Here is a 23,845-nt window from a genome sequence, read left to right on the forward strand (position 1 = left end):
GACAAAATTGGCCTCAGTGAAGCATGGGAGCATGCCTGTGGCCGGCACAACAATATTGCTTCAGGAAGTGATGTTGTTGCACGCCCCCCCTCCCCGGGAGTGAGTGCGTGCCACACATGTTCCTGAGATGCCTGCCAGTGATGGGTGACCTCCAGGAGGCTTTGCCACCTCCTGGTGACTGCTGGTGGATTGGCGGGCAACTGGAAACCCTATGGTGTGCTCAAGAGCTAATTTGTGTGGGGGTGGTGCACCCCTCTTCTGTTGGGGCCATCCCAGGTGCTGCCTCTGGTCTAGAGTTGCTAACCTCCAGGAGATGGCTGGAGATCTCCCAGAATTACAACTGATCTCCAAGCAGAAGAGATCAGTTCCCCTGGAGAAAATGGTTACTTTGGAGAGTGGACTCTGCCGACATCCCTCTCCTTCCCAAACCCTGCCCTCCCTAAGCTCTATTCCCCCAAATCTCCAGGAATTTCCCAGCCTAGAGATGGCAACTGTTACGATCCCCTCTGAACGGCTCAGAGACTCTGACTCAGAATCCCCAGAGGAGGAGCCCCAGGAGCCAGGGCCAGTGACTACGGCACTCCTAGAGTGGCTAGTGGCACTCCTGTTCTCTGATGCCACTTGTGTGCCGCGTATGGATAAATATTATTTTGATAGTGCATCTTTAAGCAAGTGCGTTTGTGTGAGAGAAGGCAGATAAAGAAAACCAGTTATTTTGCAAATAGCTTCTAGTTCTGTTTCTTTCAGATAAGATATCGATTCCAATGTTAATAACTATAATAACAATAATTTATCAATAATTTAACTATAAAAATTTATCAATGAAACAATTAATAATACAACTATGAATAATTATAAGAATACAATAATAATGCCTACATACATTAATCTTAGTAATTATACTAATTAACTACAGGTACAAAAATTCAATGATAATCATGTGGGGGGTGTCGGTTCTCCCTTCCTCTGCTTTGAAGTTGTGGTCAACTGGTCCATCGGCCTTGATGTTGAGAGGGGAGGGGCTTAGGCAGGCTGCCCATCTTCCTCTGCCTCTCCTTTCTCCAGACAATTCTTCCCTGGCAGTCCCGCTGGCTGGCTGTATATTTGCTCAAGGGCATCTCCCACCATCTCATGGGATACACGTGTGGTACTGAAGCCATACATTTGCAGCGTTGGGCTATTTTGCATAGTCATCCACCATCATATGGCCACTAACCTTGATTCTATGGTGTGCCTCCTTCACGTTCCTTGTGGCATCTACCATGAGCCATGTGAGTGGGGGGGAGATGCTGTAAGTGCAGGATCCCCTGACCCCACCCCCCCAGGGGACCTGGCAGCCCTACTGTGATGTCTATTTCTATCCCCAAGGACACTAAATGCCTAGCCAGCCCTTCCATCATTTCAGCTGCCGGAGGAATGCCCAGGTCCAATGTCAAGTGCTCAAAAGTTGACATAAGCTGGGCACATTCCCCAGAATTACTGGAGACAGCAAACAATAAATAAATTCTACTTTTGTTTAATAATAAAAGATCCCTTTTTACCTCACAATCACCCTCAAGTGCTGACTGTTTGGTCGAATACTAAACCTTCCTGTAGTACCAGTTAAACAAAAGAGATCTAAAGCAAAAGCTTTTGGTGGCAGCAAAAACCTTAACTGTATTAGCTTAACTGCTAATACAGGAATGGTTTGTTAGTAAGAGTGCTTGTGATACTAAAAAAGTATCTTTTCCCATCCTTAAAATAAAATTTATTTATCAGTACAAAAGCATGATGGTTGCATAGTTTTGGTAACCGTGTTGATTTCAGAATATTTTTTTAAGCCTGACAGTTTCAAATATAATTATATCTTCTTAAAGGTATTTAAAGGTATTTTCACAAACTCAGTACCACAGACTAATTTAAAAAAGAGAGAATGTCACTAAAATTTTCTTAGCCAACTCATCCTATAAAATCCCTGTCCTTCTTGTCTCTGACAAGGAGAGCTTGCCTGTTTTTTTTTTTTTGAAAAATTTTTATTGGGTTAGAATCCATTATTTCCACATTTACATTCAATTTTCCCCAATTTTTTCATCTCTAACCCCCTCCCTTTCCCCCCCCTTTTTGTTGACTTCCAACAGCTTTCCAACCCTTTGTCCCCTTTCCCTTACTTTTATTAGCTTCCTCTATCTAAAACAAATATATATTCTCCATTATTCTAAGCAGTACATCCTTAACTATTTTTAACATTATATGCCCAAACTGTAAGCCTTTGTTTCCATCTTAGATAAACAATTTATCCCAATTTTTCAATTTCAGGTATTTCTATATATCATAAACCATATAGATCATACATTCGTTTATATCAAACAATTTGACTTATTCTCTCTATATATTACTCATTCTATCTTTTTATAATAGTTCTATATATCTCTCCTCACGTAGTCAATCAATTTGACCCATCTATATCTTCAGACATTCAGTTTGGTACAAAACTTGTCAGAAAAAAAAGAAAATATTGTTAGTTAATCGCTCCTTATATTTAGTCCTTATAATTAATTATTTTCTCTGTGTTCTGTTTGTTAACCTATATATATCTATATATATGTCAATCTATTAATCTGACTGCTTATTAATTCACATTTATCTCTTCTCCCCCCGGTAAAGTCTCCCCCCTCTACTTCAATACTTCAGTAGTTCTCAAACTGCCACAGTTTTCCTCCCACCTCCCATTTCTTCTCCAGGTATTGTTTCAGCTTCTCCCAGTCTGTGTTGAACTGCCCTGAGTCCAGATCTCTCAATTTTCTTGTCATCTTGTCCATTTCAGCCATATACAGCAATTTGTAAGTCCAATCTTCAATAGTTGGCACTTCTTGTACTTTCCATTTTTGCGCATACAAAAGTCTAGCTGCTGCTGTCATATAAAATATCAACGTCCTGTGTTGGGCTGGAATTCCCTCCATTCCCAAGTTCAGTAGCAGGAGTTCTGGGTTCTTATTAATTTGAAATTGTAAAATTTCACTCATTTCTCTTATTATTTCACCCCAGTACTGCCTGGCTACCTCACACGACCACCACATATGATAGAGGGAGCCCTCATGCTTCTTACATTTCCAGCATTTATTAGAAGTATTCAAATTCCCTAGCGCAATCTTCTTTGGTGTCATGTACCAACGATAGATCATTTTATAAATGTTCTCTTTGATATTAATACATGTCGTTGTCTTCATTGTAGTTTTCCACAAGTATTCCCATGCCTCCATTGTTATTTCTTTATTAAAGTTTATAGCCCATTTCACCATTTGTGTTTTAACTATCTCATCCTCGGTATACCACTTCAACAGTACTTGGTATACCTTGGATATTCTTTTCTTATCTTCTTTAAGAAGGGTCTGCTCTAGTTCCGAATTCTCTATTCGTATACCTCCCTTTACAGAGTCCGAATTATATAAATCTCTGATCTGTCTATACTGGAACCAATCGTAGTTAGGTGATAGTTCCTCTTGTGTCTTTATTCTAAGTTTGGATGCTTCAGTTTTAGTTATTTCTTTATACGTTAAACATTGTTGTTCATTTTCAACAGCTCTCGGGTCTATCACCTCATATGGAACCACCCACAAAGGGGTTCCTTCTTGTAGATAAATTCTGTACTTCTTCCAGATTATGTATAAACTTCTCCGAACAAAGTGATGCAGGAACATCGAGTTGACCTTTACTTTGTCATGCCATAAATATGCGTGCCATCCAAATATTTTTTTATATCCCTCTAGGGCTAATAGTTTCTTGTTCTTTAATGTCATCCATTCTTTCAACCAAACTAGGCAGATTGCATCATGATAAAGTCTCAGATTGGGCAGTTGCATTCCGCCTCTTTCCTTTGCATCTTGTAAAACTTTCACTTTCACTCGAGGCTTCTTGCCTGCCCAAACAAAATCTGATATTTTCCTCTGCCATTTTTCAAATTGTTTGGAGTCTCTGATGATTGGTATTGTCTGTAGCAAAAACATTACTCTTGGTAACACATTCATCTTAACTGCTGCAATCCTGCCCAACCATGACAAATTCAATCTATTCCATTTAATCAAGTCTCTCTCTATCTGAGTCCATAGTTTTTCATAATTGTTTTTGAATAGATCTATGTTCTTTGCAGTTAATTCGACTCCCAAATATTTCACTTTACTTGTTACTTCACAATCCGTTGTTTCCATTAACAATTGTTGTTTCTGCTTAGTCATATTTTTGCATAATATCTTTGACTTCTTTTTGTTAATGAAGAAACCTGCCAAGTCTCCAAACTCCTTGATCTTATCTATCACTGGAGAGCTTGCCTGTTGAAAGCTTATACTCTGGAAGATCTTCTTGGTCTTTAAGGTGCTTCTGGACTCAAAGCTTGCCCTCCTTCCAAGTAAACCAAATGTGTGAGGATAGATTGTGGCAGGAAACATTCTGTACATGTTCAGAGGAATTCTCATCTTTGCTGAACTCTTGCTAAATCTGAATATGCTCCTGTAACGTTTTACCCTGAGGGTTCAAACTGAAATGCAGAATTATAGCTTTGTTCTCCCTGCAGTTTATGAATATGAAGTTTATGAAGCTTAAATTACAAAAAGGTGTCTACAGGCAAGATATTTGGCCTCATAATTAAATTCCTTTCCCTATAGGAATACCACCCACCATCTTGCACGGTTGCACCTTGCAATTATCAGCTTGTTAGAAAAAAATTCTGTAGCCTGAAATTTGGCTTTGTTCTGCATTTTTTTTGGTTTCCAATAATTTATATTGTAACAAGATTGGTAGGTTTCCAAGCCTTGCAAATTTAACACAACACTTATGCTTTAGGATTACTAAAACACTAAAATTCCGTGCACAATAACAATCTCCTGCCTTTCCTGTAAGATTTCCAAGTATTAACTTCAAAAATCAGATATTAATATTCCTCAAAATCAGAAATGATATTTTCTTATCTACATGCTGAAAACTCACAAACTGTTGATTTTTTTCAATAAGGGATGCTTTAGCACCTGAATGACTGGATATTACAGTATGAACTTTTATAGGTAACAGACTATTTCATCAGGTGTATAATGTGGGAAGGATATTTGTTTCCAAATGTATGTGTTGAAATATACCATATTTCTTCATAATGAACACACACAATTGCCTTATACTGAATTAGACCATTGGTCATCATGGCTCTCCAGGGTCTCAGGTAAAGGTCCTTCACATCATTTATGACCTAATCTTTTAAAATGGATTTTAAATGGAGATGCTAGGAATTGAACCTGGATGCCAAACAGATGCTCTGCCACAGCCACAGCCCCTAGAGACTTTTTGAGAGCATCATAGTTTCCCAAGATCAGTTGTTGACTACTCACCAAACAATGTTATACATGTTACTGCCTAATAAGCATGTGTAGGTTGCAGCTTTTATCTAACTAAGGGCTTCATCTGTCATGTGTAAGAGACTACAAAAGAAATCACCTACAGAATCATCTTTCAATAATGCAAGGCTTGTACCCATGGAAGATCTATTACAATACAGATGAAGGATGCCAGTTTAATTACGATATGATAGTGGTTGCAAAGTAAACTGATAGGAGGAGAGGCTACATTGGATGGAATACAAGGGTATTGAAAAGGGACAGCCTATTGAGATAGGTAGTGAAGATGCATTTATAGAAAAATGGGTGAGACAAGTAGATTGTAGGGATCACATTCCCCTGGTGGGGGCAGGGGATCTCCCACTCCCACCTTTCACTCCTCGCCACTGCTTACCTGGCCAGCAGTGGGGAGGAGGCAGGGAATAAGCCTCACTGACGCTATCGTCCCACCCCGAGAGCACACCCATGCTTTGCAGCAGGCCAATTGAGGCCCCAAATGAGCCTAACTGGACCTGTTTGGGGCCCAAATTGGCCCACTGTGAACTGCATTCCTCTGCCTTGTGCAATGATGTCACTTCCCAGAAGTGACATCACCATGCTGGCATGGGACCACCAGGAGGGTAAGGGGACCTGGCAACCCTAGTAGATTGTAATGTATGTAGTAGATGTTGGGTGTGTTTCTTAGCCATGAAAGTGCTAAATAGAGCTACTCGGGTCAGCATATCCAGCTAGCTCACTACTGTGAAGGCTGACTATGTGCTCAAGTCATTTAAAGCACAGAGCTGATCTTCAAACATTTGCTTTCATAGGCTTAATGACTGTATGCTTGCAATAACTTTCAGTATTTACCTTCAGGCCATCCCGACCTGATTATGCTGCAGCTGTTGTTTTCGCTCCTCCCTAACGAATATAAAAAGTGATCTAGCATATGTTGCGTGTCAAAGAGTTCAAATAAATGGCAATTGGTTAATTACTGGGGAAAATTCAAAGGCAGTTCAGCAGATGATAGCCAGAAGACAATTCCCTCCCCACCCCCCATTCCCTTGGCAATCAAGGCAGGTTCCCCTAATTTTTCAACAGCACTGGATCTGTACGTCCAATAGTACTTTGATTGCTTTACAAATGCATGAAAGATAGGGAACGCACATGCTGTGTATTAGCCTCCTTATCTCAGGACCCAACCATGCACAGTCCAGTGTAAGATGTAGGGGTGATGCACACTCTTCAAAAGTCCTTTTAAAGAGGATCATGAAATGACAGCACAGTGAAGGGACTGGGTAGTTCTATACTTCTCTCGATTCCTTCATGTGCCCTCTTTGCAAAGGAAGATTTTTAAGGGCATGTAATTGTAAAACAGGATTGATTTCTCTGTCTGCAGTTTGACAGGGAGGATCCTATGAGTGAGGGTTACAAGGGTTACTTACTATTTATCTCAGTTGAATAGTAAGGGAAAGGCTAGAACCAGAAATGTGTTGTGCCTTTTGTTGCATCTAGAACAGGGACACTTTCACCTCTGCCTGAAATGTGGCTCCCTTGAATGAAGGACAGAGTCCCTGAGAATTTCATCCCAACTGGATGCCCCCCTCCCCCGCAAACTATAGGTGGATTGTGTGTCCTGTTTAAACCAATGCTAGCAGTGCCTAAAAATGATAATGATGCCCAACACATAATGCCCCTCATAAATTTGAATGAACAAAAATAACTAAGCCTAAATCTGAATAAAATTTCTGTGCATATCATTAGTACATACTTTATTTTTTCAATTCCTCCTGATGTTTTTGTTTGGTGTTTTAACAGGGCATTATGAAAATCCACAAAAGAGATTGAGTGGGAATGAGAGTGCAACAGAAAAAATAAATGTGTGCATCTTGCACAGCTAGTGAAAAATATTGCTGCTTCAGCAACATGGCCACTTGAAAGACACAAACAGAAACATGCCTCTGAAAATGTATTCTCCATATATATCTTTAGGCTACATGATGTTTTTTTCCAGTTGGTGGAAAACATCAATAGAGAACCAATACAGATGAATCCAAGTTATTCAAATATGATTTAGGATTCATTTCCAAATACCCCCCCCCCTTTCTCTCTACCAAGGATTCAGAAACAAACCTCATTTATACTATTTACAAAACTTATATCCCAGTCAAGGCTACCAAGGCAGCTAAGAACTAAAAGCAGAGTAGTATAAAAAGACATCATAAAATAAATTAAACCCCCAAACTAACCTGTATATATATAAACACAAACATCCATTAAAACATATGGTGGGAAGGAGGGGTCATTGAGGGAATGCCAGACAAAACAAAACAGTAAAGTGATAAAAATACTGGGGTGTGTGTGTGGTGCCTTCAAGTCATAGCTGACTTATGGTGAACCCTGGTAGGGTTTTCATGGCAAGAGACTATCAGAAGTGGTGTGCCATTGCCTGCCTCTGCAGCCCTTCCCTTCGTTGAAAGCCTAATTACTAACCAAGGCTGACCCTGCATAGCTTCTGAGATCTGGCTCACCTGGGCTGTCCAGGTCAGGGCAAAAATACTGATAGAAGGGAACAAACAAATATCTTATAATTTTGGAGCCATGACAAAGAAGACTGTCTCTAGGGTTGCCACCTGTCTAACCTCCAAAGGAGGGGACATGGAAAGCAGACCCTCAGAAAATGACTGTAGTGCTCATGTAGCTTCATAAGGTGGTATCCTGGCCTCAAACTGTATAGGATATTAAATGTCAGTACCAGCACTTTGAACTGAGCCTGGAAACAAACTGGGAAAAGGAAACTTTTGTACTGCAGCTTGAACATTCTGACCAAAGAACAGCATTTATTTCCCTTCTTGCCATATGCTAAGACATAAAAGGCAAACCATCTTGCTGATGGCGCACATTTTATCCCCGTGCAGACACAGTCCATGGGGGTTAAGAAATGAGTTGGCGGCAAGATGGTTTGCCTTCCCACTGCCTCCTTGGGGCCTCTGGTGTGGTGTGGTGGCAGGGAGGGCTGTGCCGCTGTGCAGGCCTTCTTCATTGCTGCGGTGGCCTCCGGAGGGGTGTGCCGTGGCAGCCATGGAACTATAACAACAACGAGGCCAGTCCCTGGGCCACACAACCCAAAACAACAAAGAGGAAAGCCCTCCCCAGGGACACTCAGAGTGCTCTTGAACTATTAATGACAATTGATAATCTTAGGGAGGATGTGTTAGGCTAAATTGTATTTATACATATCACATACAGAGGAACTTATTATATAACACTATTCCTATAAATACAAGACATGTGGCAGCCATGGAGGCAACAGTGAGGTCCAGCACACTGGCACAGCCCTCTCAAGGCCCCACAACAGTCACTGCAGCGGTGGGAAGACCTGGTGGGTGGTGGCCCCAAACAGGCCAGGGTGGTGTGACGTGCCCTGAAGTGCTCCTGAGCTCTGCAGTGGGCCAATTTTGGCCCATTTGAGGCCAAATCAGGCCCGTTTGGGGCCAAAATCAGCCAGGCCTATTGTGCCGCCCCAGCAATGTTCCTGTGCTCTGCGGTGACCCAATTTCGGGCCCCAACGGGCCTGATTTGGCCTCAAATGGGCTGAAATCTGGCCACTGCAGAGCGCAGGAGTGCTACTGGAACAGCATGATGAACCCTGGAGTGCTCCTGCACTCTACAGCAGCCCGATTTTGGTCCCTTTGTGCCACCCTGTCAGTGTTCCTGTTCTCTCAGCAGCCTAATTTCGGTCCCAAACGGATCTGATTTGGCTTCAAATAGGCCTAAATTCATGTACCTGTAGGAAATGATAAAGATGTGCCTGAGGTAAGATAGAATCGTTCCCTTTCTCCTGCTTTCCTGTAGTAATAAAGATATGCTTTTAAAAAGAAGTTAGTGGTCACCTTATCCAGCTCGCTGCACTGTTGGGTTGCTGGGTATCTGGTTTTGAACCAGATAGTTATCTAGGAGGCTCCAATTGGTGCAAAATGCTGCAGCTTGACTATTATCAGGAGCGAGCAGGAGCTTGAACATCACTCCCATCCTACAGTCACTCCATTGGCTACCTATCAGTTACCGTGCTTAGTTTAAGGTATTGATTATTACATACAAAGCTCTTCAGAGCCTTGGTCCAGCATACCTACAGGACCGCCTCCCTCCCTATGTCCCTCCATGGCAGCTTCATTCATCTGAACAGGGTGTCTTGCTGGTGCCAGCCTGTACATGGGCAAAATCAACAGCAGCCCGTACATGGGCTTTCTCTGTGGTGGCCCCCACCCTATAGAACGGCCTGCCTGAGGAGGTCAGGAGAGCCCCCACACTCCTGGGTTTCTAGAAACAATGCAAAACTGAATTATTCAAAAAGGCTTTTTTCTCAGCTAAGATGGCGGTATTGTAGGAAAGGGGTCCCAGAAGTTTTGCTAATGAATTAGGAACCATAGATTTCACCATTATGTTGCCTTACATATTATCTGTTGCTTTAAATACGTAGTCCTATATACTATCTGTGCTTCATGTTGTTTAATGTATTAACATTGATTATGTTCTATTTCAGCAATTCTTCAACCCCATATTGGATCCTTGCTAATACTGTGTCTTTGTAAACTTGTATTCATTTACCCCATGACATTGTTTATGGAAATGTTCTTGACACAGTAGGGAAATGCCTGCCCTTGTCCTTGCCACTGATTGTACTAATCCCACACTATGTAATCTGCCTTGAGTCTCAATGAGAAAGGCGGAATTTAAATGACATAAATAAATAAATAATAGTCCAGTATTTGCTCTTTCTTCCAAGTAAATAAACTAAGTAAATATATAAATGCCAGGTATTTTCTAGTTAAGTAAGCTTTCATGAAACATGATGTATCATCTCCAATGGTGACAATAATACATTTAATAAAATTATTGATTCAATAAAGTGAGCTTTGCCCACCATGTTCTTCAGGATTCGGGTTTGCGTATTTAAATCACTTCAGGATTATTAAGGAAGATTCAGCCATTGTTTCCAATAGGAAATGCTACCCTTGGCTATCCAGGGGCCTGGGGTGGGGCATTTTCTTCCCTAATAATCCCAAATGTGTAGGAGATCCTCTCCTAACCCTCTCACAATCAACCAAGTTTCAGAAAGATTGGACTTTGGAGGGGGGCATGTTATGAAGGTGCCCCTATCTACCACCAATTTCCACTGTTACCTGTGGGGAAAATTGGGGGGGGGTCCCTAGGGGGATGGGGGTGGCATTTTACAAGCAAAATGCACCAAACCTACAGGGCACTCTTCCCTAACCCTCCTCTCATGTCCACCTAAGTTTCAGAAAGATTGGACTTGGGGGGGGCATGTTGTGGCTCCCAAAAAAGGTGCCCCTAAATTTTTCTTAATGTGATTCTCTGGTGTGAAGGTTGGTCCTCGTAGGGAACAATGGAGATCGGCAATGAATAGGGGCACCTTTGGGGGGGGCATAACATGGCTCCCTGATGTTCAGTCTTGAGAGGACCTGTAGGAGTAAGTCCCCTGCGCATTTGGTGCATTTTCCTTGCAAAATGCAACCCCCAGCCACCTAGAAAGCCCCACTAGCAGTGGAAACACTGTTTCCTCTTGGCGTTCCTTAAGAATGGCAAGGAAAAGACTGCTTCCATACTACCCGAAGCTTAACAAAGCATTACAAAGTGCTTCGATAAGCTTTGCTTTGGCATTTCCGAGTCACTTCAGCAATGCGGAGGCTGATTCAGGAATGCCAAAACATCCCAAATCAGGTCTGATCTGGGTTAAAAACCCAGATCCAGAACCTGAAGCGCACATTCCTAGCAATAAATTCAATATTTCTTTGATTCTATGATAGCTGTTCTATCTGCAGAAGATGAAATACCAAGACTCCATCATGCAGAACACTTCTGGTCAGCCTCTCCATCTCCTTCATGGATATAGTATCAGAATCAGCTCTAAACAGTTCTGTCATGGCTGCCTAATGTATCAAGAACACAGGCATGTATCTGAGTTGTACCATTTTACATTAAAGGTGTGGATCTTGCATGACTGAATGCGCCACCTTGCAAAAAGATATTTCATGTACATTTTTAAAAACTCTGAAAGGAAGAATCACTCTAGCCTAGTTTTCTTTATGGCATACTAGCTTTCTGTAGAGAGAATTTTCAATCAGAAGAACCCCCCACCCACATTCTGAAATGGTATGGCCCAGTCACAGGTTTATTACCTCTCTGAGAACTAGACTAAAGAGTATTTGTTAGACATCATGTGCCACTTAACACTACTATATATGTATATACACACATACCCAACAGCTATGCCCTATGCTCGTAGATACTTAATCCCATTTTTCAGGGACACTTGGCAACAAAGCAAATTACATTGCGGAGTTTTTCTACACATGCATGTTTTCTACACGTGCAAAGAAAATGCAGGGAGGGACAGTGTAGCCTACATGCTAGGCTTCTTCCATCAGATGTACAGATGGTGGGGGGGCAGGCAGCCCAAACCCAGCAATGTTTGTGGGGCTCCAGCTTCTCTGTGTGTATATTGCTGTACTACAGTTGTATTGGAATGCAAAAGGACTTTAACATTATTGGGAAACCCTCAAGTTCTCATCGCTAGCCATCATGTTAAAAACGTTACAGTACACAAAGAACAAGTAAATCAGAATAGTAAACTATAATATAACAATATTTAGGAATTGCTGTTCTATAACAAGGCAAAGTTTACCAGAAAGAGTTTTTTTAAAAAAACAAACATACTGCAGGAGCTCTTACAAATGTTTGCAGGCTGTGATTAAATCAAAAATCTTCAGTAAAGGAGACAGCATAAAAGCCTAAAGGAATGCTTCAAACCCAAAGGGGAAAAATGCAAACAAGTGGGGCACGCCTATTGAGGGTGTTGTGTGCTGTGTGCTGTGTGTGCTTCAAAGTAAGAACACTCATATTTTTGAACGGGCATTCACGTTGCTAAATATGCCTTGACTTCAGGGTGTGGAACTTGGAAGAAAACCAGCTCCTTCAGGAACTGTGCCAGATCTCCCTCTCCTGGTACTGGACAGCTAATGACACTGCAGATACTGGGAATGGCTTTGTCTGCCTAAGTTCCTTTCCAAGAACAGTAACTCCTTCTACTACAATGCAGAACAGGCGATGCGATGCCGAGGGATCCTGAGCCTCACTGACACACGCTTGCAGATGTCCTCCCCACATCCCTGCAAACACGCACACACACACCATCAGGGAAACTTAGAATAATTTCTTACTGCATTTTAGATTTCATAAACCTGCACATTTTTCCAAAAGTGATGTATATCTAGCATCAAATTCTATAAATTATTAGAGCTTTGTATATCCTGTCAAAGCTGGTTCACGAAAATGGATTTTTTTTAAGTCAAAGAGATCTATTGAGGGAAATACTGAATTAGAGTGTTCAGGAGCAGCTAGCCCTCACAGTGAGAAAATCAATACTATGTTATGCTCCAAACCCATGTCCTTGATTGGCAATCAAATATTCCCTGGTCCCATGAGCTTGCTGTACTGACATTCACGTTACCATAAACATGTTTTGCGGGTAGCAACACAACTACCCAACCCTGCTATGTGTGATGTTTAGGCAGTATGAGAAAGTAACAAGAATGCCTGCCTATCATGTCCATTTACAAGATTTTATAAAACATATTTAAACTTTCACTGCAGCTATCCACAAGATTATTTGGAAATAGTTCATTCAAGGGACCTGATAAATAGGAGCAGTCCTTATAACATTGATGTTCCTGCTAAGTGTCTGTTCATATCTTGTTCCTATTTTTACTTTTTGGGATCCCTTACTCAGATTTTATTATTGTGAATTGCTAGTGCTATTGTTCTTCAGAGTTCAGTTCTTTGTCCAGGGTCTCTAGAAGTAGGGCATACAATCCTAAAGCATTATTACTGGTTTTAGTGGAATTTATTTTGTTTAGAATTACAGCATAATTGTCTGGATGTGTTTTATCTAAAAGGCAGTGCACAGCCTATCATTTTACAATCTGCAGCTGTTGGAGCATATTTTAAACATAGTAGAGGAAATTGTTCCCTTGGTTAATTTTTTAAATTAATAATCAGCTGGTTTTTAAATAAGTCAACAAGCTATTGGAAATTAATAGGAGGCAGCATATAGCAGGCAAAACAGGCCCACCAGCAACATGTGATCATGGGGAGGAAAAAAATCAGTCAGTGTTCCTTAGCATGAGAAATCATGTCAATTTTCCACCACTGAAATGTGAATTCCATCATAAGCAAGATGACAGTGAAACAACTTCCAGTGAAAGACACACCTCTGGAAGAAAAGCTTCAGCGTATATATTTCTCCACCTGCCCATGCCCAAACAATGGATCCCGCCTGGCTGCAGTCACCTACCACCGGTTTCAGGAAGATGGATGTTATTTTCAGTCCTTCTTCCTGTGATAGCCAGTGTGGTTAGAGTGCTGGAAGAGTATCTACCTACCTACCTTTGTAGCCCCCTGCGGAAGCTGACTTGCTGACTTTGGGTCAGCAACTCTCTCAGCCTAACCTACCTCACAGGGTAGTTGTTGCAAGGATAAAATGGAGGAGGAAAGAATGGGGTCACACAAAATGCTTTGACTCCTCATTAGGGAAAAAAGTGGGGTATAAGTATCTAAATAAACACATTTCTCAGGTTCTTGGATTCAGACTTTTCATCTTTCTTGATCAGATCTGCCTTAGCTGATAGTTTCCTCCATGTTGCAATGCACTGACCATTTTCATTTGCAGGTATGAATATACCACAGCGTACAGGTAGCCTACAACCATATCTGCATATCAGTGGCATGTGGGCAACACTTTCGGGATCAGAGATGTGTAAACCATACAATTCCCTCTAACAGTAAATTAGATGACGGTCCTATGCCAACACATAGAGCATCCAAATGGAGCCACCTACAGACAAGGAGAGGTCACTGCATACACAGGGGAAATGACAGATATTCAATAATATATTAGTTTGTAAATTTTTAAAAGAAAGACCAAAATGATGCCTAAGGATGCTCATTGACCCCTGCTAGGGGGCACATAATGTTCAGGGAAGATATGGGAGGTTAGAAAAAGGAAAAGGGGGGCAGGAATTAGTACATTTGAGTATCCTCTGAACAAAGCTCCTCTTCCCTTCTGATACCCTTCTCTAACCTGTGAAGGAGCCAGAAATAATACCTCAAAGTATTCTGGAATAGGGAAAGTGAAAAATAGGATATGTGAGTGTGTATGCAACCCCCATATGGTGCAGAGAGAGAGAACTAAAAATGCTTTATAGTGTACCCTGCAGCATGTTGTGCAGCCAGTTGTTAGAAATAAGAGGGATTCAACCTTTCACACAAAAATACACATTTTGTAGGTATTATTTAGTCCATTTTTATCCCACCATTCCTCCGAGTATACCTCATTCTCTTTTCCTGCATTTTATCCTTGCAACAATCCTTTGAAGTAGGTTCAGCAGGAAGACAGAGTGCTTGCTCAAGGGCATCCAGAGATTTTCATGGCTGAATGAAGATTGAATATGGATATTCTGGTCTGAATCTGGTGCATTAACTATTGTACCACACTAGCCTTTACCTTAGTCTCCAACCCCAAGATTTTGATACTATGGAGCACATGCCTTTAAAAATGTCTGGATTATAATCTCTGCACACATACACGCCAAGAGCGTATCTTGTAAAATCATGGTCACATTTCTAGAGTTCTTTAGTAGCAACTGGATTCTGCTGCTTCAGCAACATGGCCGCTTGAACAAAAGAATGGCTACTTCTTTGGGCAGCCAGGCTTAGGGTCTACCTGCAGTTATATTTTTATAAAAATCAAAGGAAGGAAGGAAAAGTTCCATCCACTTGTAGCAATTGTGTTCTCTAATAAAGGCACTGAGCTTCATCAGCTGGACATTAGCTCACCTGCACTAAGGGTAAAGTCCAGGTGACGTGAAAATGATTGGCTCTCTCAGTGCATTTTTTCTTTACTTCAGAGTAGCTGAGCAGGGCTGCCAATTGGACCAGGGAAGAGACCGTGTGGGTGGCTCCTCCTATGCCCCCTGCATGTCATATACCTGATCTAAACCTCACACTCCTGAAGCTGCCCTTAGCCGAAAAGTGGAAAAATTACAAGTGCTATTCAGGTACCTGTACTCCACCCCAAAACTGATAGTTGTTTCAGGTGGACAATGGTGTAAGGGAAAGTGATTGAGTTCCCCTTTCCTCAGTGTGGCTTCCCTAATCAAATTAGCAGCTCTACGCAGCTACTTTGAGGTAAAGAAAAAGACTAAGGGGTTCCAATTGCAGATCTCTTTTGCCATGTTTCTTTTGGCCCTTTCTTCTTGTCCATCCTGGCCCCTTCCCTGTGTGTTTACTGAGATCTTTCCGACAGGGACATTTTTTTCAGAACACTGAATAATCAGTTTTTCATGAATATGAATAAAAATAGCAGCTATGGGCCTGCAATATCTTTTTGTTTTCCAGTGGGATGATTGTGCCTGTTATTGGATTCATGAGCAGCAGAAATTTAGTAGATAAATTTTGCAGGATGAAGATGTAGTGATGGAAAAAAAGTTCACTCACTGGATTCCTGATAGTCACACTGTTGTCAATGGCACAGAAGCCTTGCTGGCAACCATTTCCACCCTTCTTACAAACACAGACACAAAGCAATCTGTGCACCATAGAAAGGGTCATCTTGGACACATGTCCACTGGCTGCATAATCTAGGCTGAGATTCTTGTTTCCCTTCCCTTGCAGGTATTTAAGCCTGGATATGGCCAAGGGGGTCATCATGGCCTTTGTCTCTTAGTCCTTGGCTCACATTCTCTGACCATGAGTGAGCTGGTACATTGGATCCAGGACCAGCTCAGGATATAGCTCTTGGGGAGAGGCTGTTTATTTGAATCGTATTTTGGAATGGAGCATTGTGGCATCTTAAAGACTAACAGATATATTGAACTATAAGCTTTTGTGGGCTAGAATCCAATGTATCAAGTGTAAATGTACTGTTAAATCTGGTACGTCTTTTAAGATGCTATGAGCAACATCCAGGTCCAAGAGCATCTTTAAGGTGCTATGGGACCCAGATCTTATTCTTTGACTGCAGAGCAATGTGGCTACCCACCTGAACGTATCTACAAAGATATTATGAGTAGAGATGGGTACGAACAGAAAACCCCCCCGAACATGATGGTCGTTGTTCGTTGCTATCCACGAACAGGGACTCATGAACAACCACAAACATGGCCCTGTTCACGAACATGTTCGTGGTTGGCTGTTCGTGGAGGCCAGCAAGCTCTCCTCCAGCCATCATCCAAGTTTGGTCATGATCCCTACTGCACCACTCCCAGAAACCTGACCTGAGCAGGCACCAGGAAAGGTACCAATAATAAATAATAGCTTGGCCCCACAACCTGGCAGCAGCCCTGGAACTTGAAGGGGTAGATCCCTATCCCACCACATACAAAGAAAATTCAAGCTCCAATGCATTCTCTCTATCAAAATGCCAACAGCAACTGTCTCTCTCTCTCTCCACTGTCTGTAAACTAAGCCAGAGCTGGGAACCCCCCTCCCCCCTGGTTTTTGCTCCCTTGTAACAAATTTGGAGCTCCACATTTGAAAGGAAGACCTGCCTATCAAGCTTAGATTGGGGCTTCCAGGGCAACAGGAGGAGTTCAGACAGAGTTCAGACAATCCCTGCCTAAGTTGCCAAGGGAATTGATTGCAGGTGCCAGACTGTCTGGCTTGACGAACGGCAACAAACAGCAACGAACAAGGCTTGCAATGACCACCTGTTCATTTAGAATGGGGCCTCATGAACAGCTTGTTCGCGAACAGCAATTGGGCTGTTTGTGGCTTTTTTGTGTTCATATTGCTGTTCATGCCCATCTCTAATTATGAGACTCCTTTTTCTTTTTGCTGCAACAGACTAACATAGCTCAACCATGGAAGCTCACCAATCCATGCCTTCTGTAAGCTCCTCCCCACAAGCTTCCTGTCTACCCCTTCTGCCCTAAGATGTCATATCATTTTTCTTTGAACTCTAATTGTGCTCAACTGAACATTGCATACACCTGTGGTAACACGTACAACTATGCTGCCTACATGCCTAACAGCAATATCAATGTCATGAGCAGGTTTGCAGCAACCACTGCAGATGGCTGGTGAGGTTTTCCCAACCTGTTCTCCTATAGAGCCAATAGATAAGCCATAGTGACTTTAGTAGTAGTAGTAGTAGTTGTAGTAGTAGTAGTAACTGTAGTGGTAGGATACCACCCTTCTGGACAGATTAGTGCCCACTCAGAGTGATGAACAAAGTTAGTATTATTATCCCCACAATTCAGCTCGGGACCTGGGACTGAGAGGAGTGGCTTACCCAAGTCCACCTGCAGAGTTCATGGTAGTAGTGGGAGTTGAACCAGCAAAGCGCTGATTTGCAACACAACCACTTAACCCAATTTGCAACCCAATTTAACTACCTATCACTATGCTACAGCAGCTCTCAAGTGCTGTTATCAAGGCATTCTTTAGAAGAGATCTCCCCTCCTCCAGCTGTTAATCCTGCCATCCTAGTGGTATATATGATTGCTAATATATTTTCAAGAGGAGACAAAGAATGGTGCTGAAATAAAGGTGTTGGCATTCAGTCTTTCCAAACCTTCATCCAATAAATGATGTTCATAATTAGACAGCAGGTTTGGAGGGACTGTGCACACTTCATTAATTAGTATGCAGAGTATTTGTTTAAGGGATCCCCTCTTTTTTTTCTTTAGTTTAATTGAAAAGAACTAATTGCTTTCAACTTGGAAAACCATATCAATCAAATGTGTGCCACGAATTTTAGAGGATTCTCCTTATATTTGTAGACAGGGCTGTTGTTGGGATATGTATCTCTTACCTTAAATGCCACTGTTAATTAGCATAGCCGCTCAACCCCTGATGACTTAATATAGACATTGTTTTTTTTCCACAGTCATTTGCACTGGAGTGACAGAATAAACATCCTCTAATGTGTTCTGTTTGGAAAAAACCATTGGTTCATAAGAGGAATTTTAGAAATGTAGCTGGATAAATTAGCCAAATGTTGTTGTTTCTAATTTTTTTTATTAATCAGTTGTTAATTCTTTTAATAAAATACAAAAAGAACATTATTTAAGTCATGTAAACTAAAGAGCCCTGGGGAAGGTTCTATAAAATAATTTAGATGCATTAAATAAATACAAAATAATAGCAGCCTTCTACAATGCAGGCTACGTAAAGGTTTACTTCGGCTTGAAGTACCCTGGTCTTTAGTACACCTACAGGAACAGACTTGCTCCAAAAAGTGTTTTAAAGAGGCATATCTATAAGATACATATAAGAGAGTCTAAGATTAGAAATAAAGTTTCTCCAAGACATTTTTACCACGGTCTCCACATGTCTAATGATCCCATGCTAGCACCATTATATGCAAAATAGCTTGGAGATGACAACTCGCGCTGACTACAACGTGAGGGCGGCTGTGGCTGCAATGACTTTTTCAACCCCTGTTTGTCTTCAACAGGGCAGAACTGACTTTGAGACTGGCTGGAGCCTGTTGCATTCCCCTTGCTGCTCCCAGGGGTGATAGACCTCAAGCCTGTCTTGCCAGTTTCCTCACTTGATCTGGGTAGTGATTTCAGCAAGTGGTTCAACAGCCGTGCTCCAAGGGTCTTGTCCATCCACTCACAGGTCAGGAGGAGATTGTGGACCTCATGCATACATTGAATATATCCAGTGCTGTATCTCTGCTGTGCTTCTAAGCCCAGTTTGGAATCTGCTGAATGAGAGAAAACAGGAGATGGGTTTCAGTCACTGAAAAAAAATTCAAGGAAATTGTCTGCCATCTCAGACCCTTCCTTTGTGGCGAGAGACCTTTAAAATCTAATCATCCTTCTTCAGGCTGGTCTGACCAGGAGTGCAGTGTAGCTAGGAAGGAGCTTGTCCACTGCATAGGATAGGTGCATAACCATGAAAGCGGGGCCTCTTTCGCCACTCTTATCTCTCTAAGGTCAGCCTACAAGTTTTTAAAGCAAAAGAAGTATGTTTTTGCTAAACTTCAGTGGCAGGACCTGAATCTGGTCATTTTATAGGGGAGAGAATCCCATTTCTGGCACCTTGCCTCCCCAGGCCTAGGTAAAGTCTGCAGTCTGTTGGCGTCCCAGGTCTCAGTGTGGCACAGGCACATTAGTCAGATCTTTATCTGACTAATGCTTCTGCTCATGGGGCCACTGATCAGGCTTTTCCTACTGATTTATCCACCTTGCTCCAGTGGCCTCCTGTTTACGTTTCTGACAATCAGTAATGTATTAACATGCTCAGAATGTGATAGACAGCCAGCAATCAGCTCCAGATACCTTGTTGGACTGATCCTTCCCCATAATAGTGGGCATAGATCTAAAGCTATTAACGCATTTTTAGGAGGGAACCTCTACAGTGAATCTAAACATAGGTTTCTCTTTTAGAATTTGCATAATAGTGATGGCCATTGTAAGGTACGTGTGCAATCCTGGTTCAGTCAGAAATCTGTACAACAAGTTTCTCTGTGAAGCATTAAAAGCAGTTCCTAATGACTTGTGCAACATTCACAGAATCACACTAGAGGTTTATAATGCACTGGAAGTTCTCAGGCAGGTGGTTAGAGTAGTGCATGCAGAATATAAAAATCATTTCTAATCGCTGCTCATTTGAGTTGTCAATTAATGGCTTTGGACATGTCTTTGTTCCCTTTCACATGCAGCCAGAGTACTATGGGAGCCACATCCCTGTGGTACCGTCTGTCTTTCACAATCCACACAGCTGCATGCAAAGAATCAATGATGTAAACATGTCTCCCACACAATCCACACCCTCTCTCCTGGCTGTTTGCCCATAGGATAGGAAAGACCTGCATTATCAGCTTGGCCCACGTTCTTGTATCATTCACGTGCAGCCAGGTGGGACAGTACCTTGGGATTCCTACAAAACTGTGGCTATGCCCAGGATTCCTGCACACAGTGGAGATTTTGTGACATCCACATGTATTTGAGGAAAGTGGGCAGGGCCTTTTCCTAGCAAGCTGTGTGTGGGAAAGCTCCTCCCTTTTCAGCCCACTGCCAAGAAGCTGGACAATGGGGCAAGCCTACTGTCCAGCCAGCAGATTGTGTTATCCACTTCCCTCTCTCACAATTCTACAGGCTCAGCAAGGTTGGGGAACCTTTCCTCTTTTGGTGCTGAGATAAGTTTCCATATAGCATCGAGATTTATATCTGTTAAAAAAAGGTTTTTTTAAAAAAAAGAGGTTGGTTTGAATTAACTAACTGCAGCTTCATGAACAAAAATATTGTCACAACCATGTTGGTATCAGAATATGAGACTTTAAATCACAAGGGTTACAGTAAACCTTTCTCTCAAGTCAACACTAATGCTTCCACAGATTTCCATAGATTTCAATGAAAATTAGACGATTTCACCTATCCTTTAAAAGCTCATATCATGTATCAAGATGGGTAGAGCCATTCATTTGTATTCGAAAGCTGAAATGAAATATGAACAAAAAGCAGAAAAATGGCCTCACATTAATTCCTGTCAAGTAGGACTATACCATCTGTAGCATAGACTTGCAGAAACAAGTGAGAGGCAACAGTGGGATGATGTTGTATGTACATATGGACTGCAGAAGTTTGATGTAAATTGGGAGAACATCTTACCCCTTTTCAAAACGTTGATATGGATGCAGCCATGAGACTTAATCTGATGTCGGTGAATATGCGTCCAAAATGCTTTTCAGCATTTGCATGTAGTCTGGCAAGCCTCCATTCAAAAACTATAGGTCAAAATCAACCCACATATTGCAGATAAGCAGGGGCAGCTTTGCTAGGGTAGGTCTGTTGAACTGTGGTGGTGTCCCTCTTTAACAGGGCAATTATGTTCAAGTGGTACAGGTGGGATATTCAGCCCCTCAAATATTTTAAGAACAAACTAAAATAGTTACAATATAGTATGACCATGAGACACACACAATATAGTATGACCATGAGACACACAACCACACAGGGCAATGGCCATTTTGTTTTTCCAGTATTTTTTGCAGCAAGAATACTTGGACAATTTGATACACCTACAATTCTGAGTGAAGATTTGTAGACATTCTTTCACAGGCAGCTTTCCAGATCAGCCCTTAATTACCTTTTATTTAGCATGGAGTCCAACTGACATAGTTTCTCTTTCAGACTTTACTGTATCTTTGATTAACTGAATTTTCAGTATTATTGCTTAGTATCAGCCCGGATATGAAATGCTATGTCAGGGGAAAGAGGGATTCTTTCTTTCTGCAGTAGTCTTTGAACAGCTTTCCCCATTTTATTGAAGACAGAAGTTGATCAGATTTGAATAAATATCTCAGACACAAGGAAGAGTCAGCTGCACCATAAACCATGTAGGTATAGAAATCTACTTACCTATTATTTTGCTGTTTTGGATATTCTGGAGATGTTTGACTGTCATTTCAAGGATATCAGCTTTTTCAAGTTTAGATTGCTGGTTAAGAAGGAAACAACAAAGTAAATCAGGACTCTTTGGGTAACATGCTGGATTAAGAGGGGAAAAAAACCAAAGCCAAGGCTGAGGGAGCGGCGGGCAGTCTGGGAATAGCCTTGTGTTAAAATTCTGTGCTTACATCAAGCCGAAAGGCTCCGACAACCGTCTCTTTGAGCTGGTCCAAACAATTGTTAATCCTTTCCCTTCGTTTTCGTTCAATCAAAGGTTTCCTTAACTGCAATGATTAACAGGAGAATGTTAGGAGTATGTTGTTCTGCTTCAAGGTTGTGATCATACTTTGGGGGTATATAAATCTTTCTCAGGAAACAATATAGGTTTCATTTCTTTATAACATCTGTTTCCCATGTGATAGAAAGTAATTCATTGGTACTCTGTGATAGAAATGTTCTATAATTCTCACCGGTGCTGTGTCCCTAACCATGCCTTTGCCTCTGCATTTTTGTCTCAAACACAGATGCCTGAGTGTCTCTCTCAAGCACATATCCTCATCCAATTCTGTACAAATCTAAACTAGCAACACAAATTAGTCCTAACAATCCTCTCAGAAAGACACAAATGCAAGGACAATTCTACTCAGAGTTCATATGCATCTTGTAAAAACTCTCCTCAGAAATTCTTGTTATGTGATGGGCTTCCCCGTCATCTTCTAAATCGTTGTGCCCTGTGTTTATTAATGACTTGGAATGGTTTAACTCTCTTATTCCAGTCAATTCTTCCTGTATTTTTCCCTTGATTGCAATGAAGACCATGATAGGTAGGTTATGAAATCTACAAATCCAACACTACAAGACTTTTCAGTCCTAAAGTAATTTGTTTCATTTTAATCACAATCTATTTTTTAGAAAGTGTGCTATAAGTCTAGACAGAGTTTTTTTTCTGGGAAAAGAGGTGGTGGAACTCTCAAGAGGAAAATAAGGAAAAAACACATGGGATTCTTTGAAATAATATTATTTTCAAGCACTATTGCTGAGTATTTTCAAGAGGTGCCGGAACTCCATTCCCCCGCGTTCCCCCTGAAAAAAAGCCCTGAGTCTAGATATATTTTTTGACAAATGAGTGCAGAACACAACACAATTAGAGCTTGTATACATGTTACATTTTGTACCTTGGTTTTTGCGCCAGCTGTTCTATACACAACCAGGTGTCAGCTAGTTTAAACAATGCCTGCAAATGAGTTATGCTACAAGGATCATTTACCAGGAGGTTATTTCTAGTGAAGCAGACTGAATCTACCTGAATATAAAAATCACAAAACCTAACCTTATTTAAAGTTTAACCCCCTACGCAACAAGTACAGCTAGTAAATACTTGGCACTTATACCAAAAGACAGAGAAATCAGTATCATACCTTTTTATTAGAACCAACCCAATTGACCACAAGCCATATGCAAAATGAGACATACCTTCCTTTCCTCTTTGGGGTTGGAAAGTTTCCGTACGCCACTGGTGCTGCTGGCCATGGTTGTGGCAGTCATTGCAATCCACCTTGCCTTCCCCAAGGCTTAAGGGAGAAAAGAAGGGGAAGGCCTTTGGCAGCTGGCTGCTCCCCTTGCCTTCTGGGGGCTCTCTCTTACAGGAGTACTGTGTTCTCCTTGCATTTATAGCCTGGTATTAGCATGTGAATGAGCGTCTTCCCTGGCTGGTCCTCTTTTCCCACAGGAGGGGTTGAGACCAGAGGCTTGTGACCATCAATCAAGGCTGACAGGTCACTACTTTTGAATGGCCAAATCACACACGCACAGCTCCCAAAGAGCGACAGATGTCCAGCCTCTACAAAGCTTTGCTTGGCAGAAATGTTTTGTTAAGGAAGAGACACAAAATGAGAGCGCTCACTAGAGGTTACATGGCTTCTTGTTCAGTTGGCACAGATTCCCAAGGAGAAACAATAGGTTGGAAATAGTTGACACACACCTGGGCTATTTGGGTGAGGGGTTTTCTTGTGCAAAATGACACTTATG

At 41.6% G+C, this 23,845-nt stretch overlaps 1 protein-coding gene across 1 annotated transcript; it reads right to left on the reverse strand.

Moving 5' to 3' along the window:
* Positions 1–18,730: 18,730 nt before the first annotated feature.
* On the reverse strand, positions 18,731–23,362 carry LOC129331707 (transcription cofactor HES-6-like). Its single transcript, XM_054982145.1, has 4 exons — positions 23,291–23,362; positions 22,006–22,101; positions 21,788–21,866; positions 18,731–19,128 (listed from the first exon to the last, which is right to left on the reverse strand). Exons 1-4 carry the CDS (start codon positions 23,360–23,362, stop codon positions 18,731–18,733), a joined length of 645 nt encoding a protein of 214 aa, XP_054838120.1.
* Between the last annotated feature and the right edge of the window lie 483 nt (positions 23,363–23,845).

The sequence above is a fragment of the Eublepharis macularius genome, chromosome 6, assembly GCF_028583425.1.
Source record: "Eublepharis macularius isolate TG4126 chromosome 6, MPM_Emac_v1.0, whole genome shotgun sequence".
NCBI lineage: Eukaryota > Metazoa > Chordata > Lepidosauria > Squamata > Eublepharidae > Eublepharis > Eublepharis macularius.

Coding starts and splice junctions, on each gene's coding strand:
- LOC129331707 (XM_054982145.1), bottom strand. CDS start 23,362: ATGACTGCCACAACCATGGCCAGCAGCACCAGTGGCGTACGGAAACTT. Junction 22,102..23,290: donor ACCCCAAAGAGGAAAGGAAG/GTATGTCTCATT, acceptor TAATCATTGCAG/TTAAGGAAACCTTTGATTGA. Junction 19,129..21,787: donor CCAAAACAGCAAAATAATAG/GTAAGTAGATTT, acceptor TCTCTCATTCAG/CAGATTCCAAACTGGGCTTA.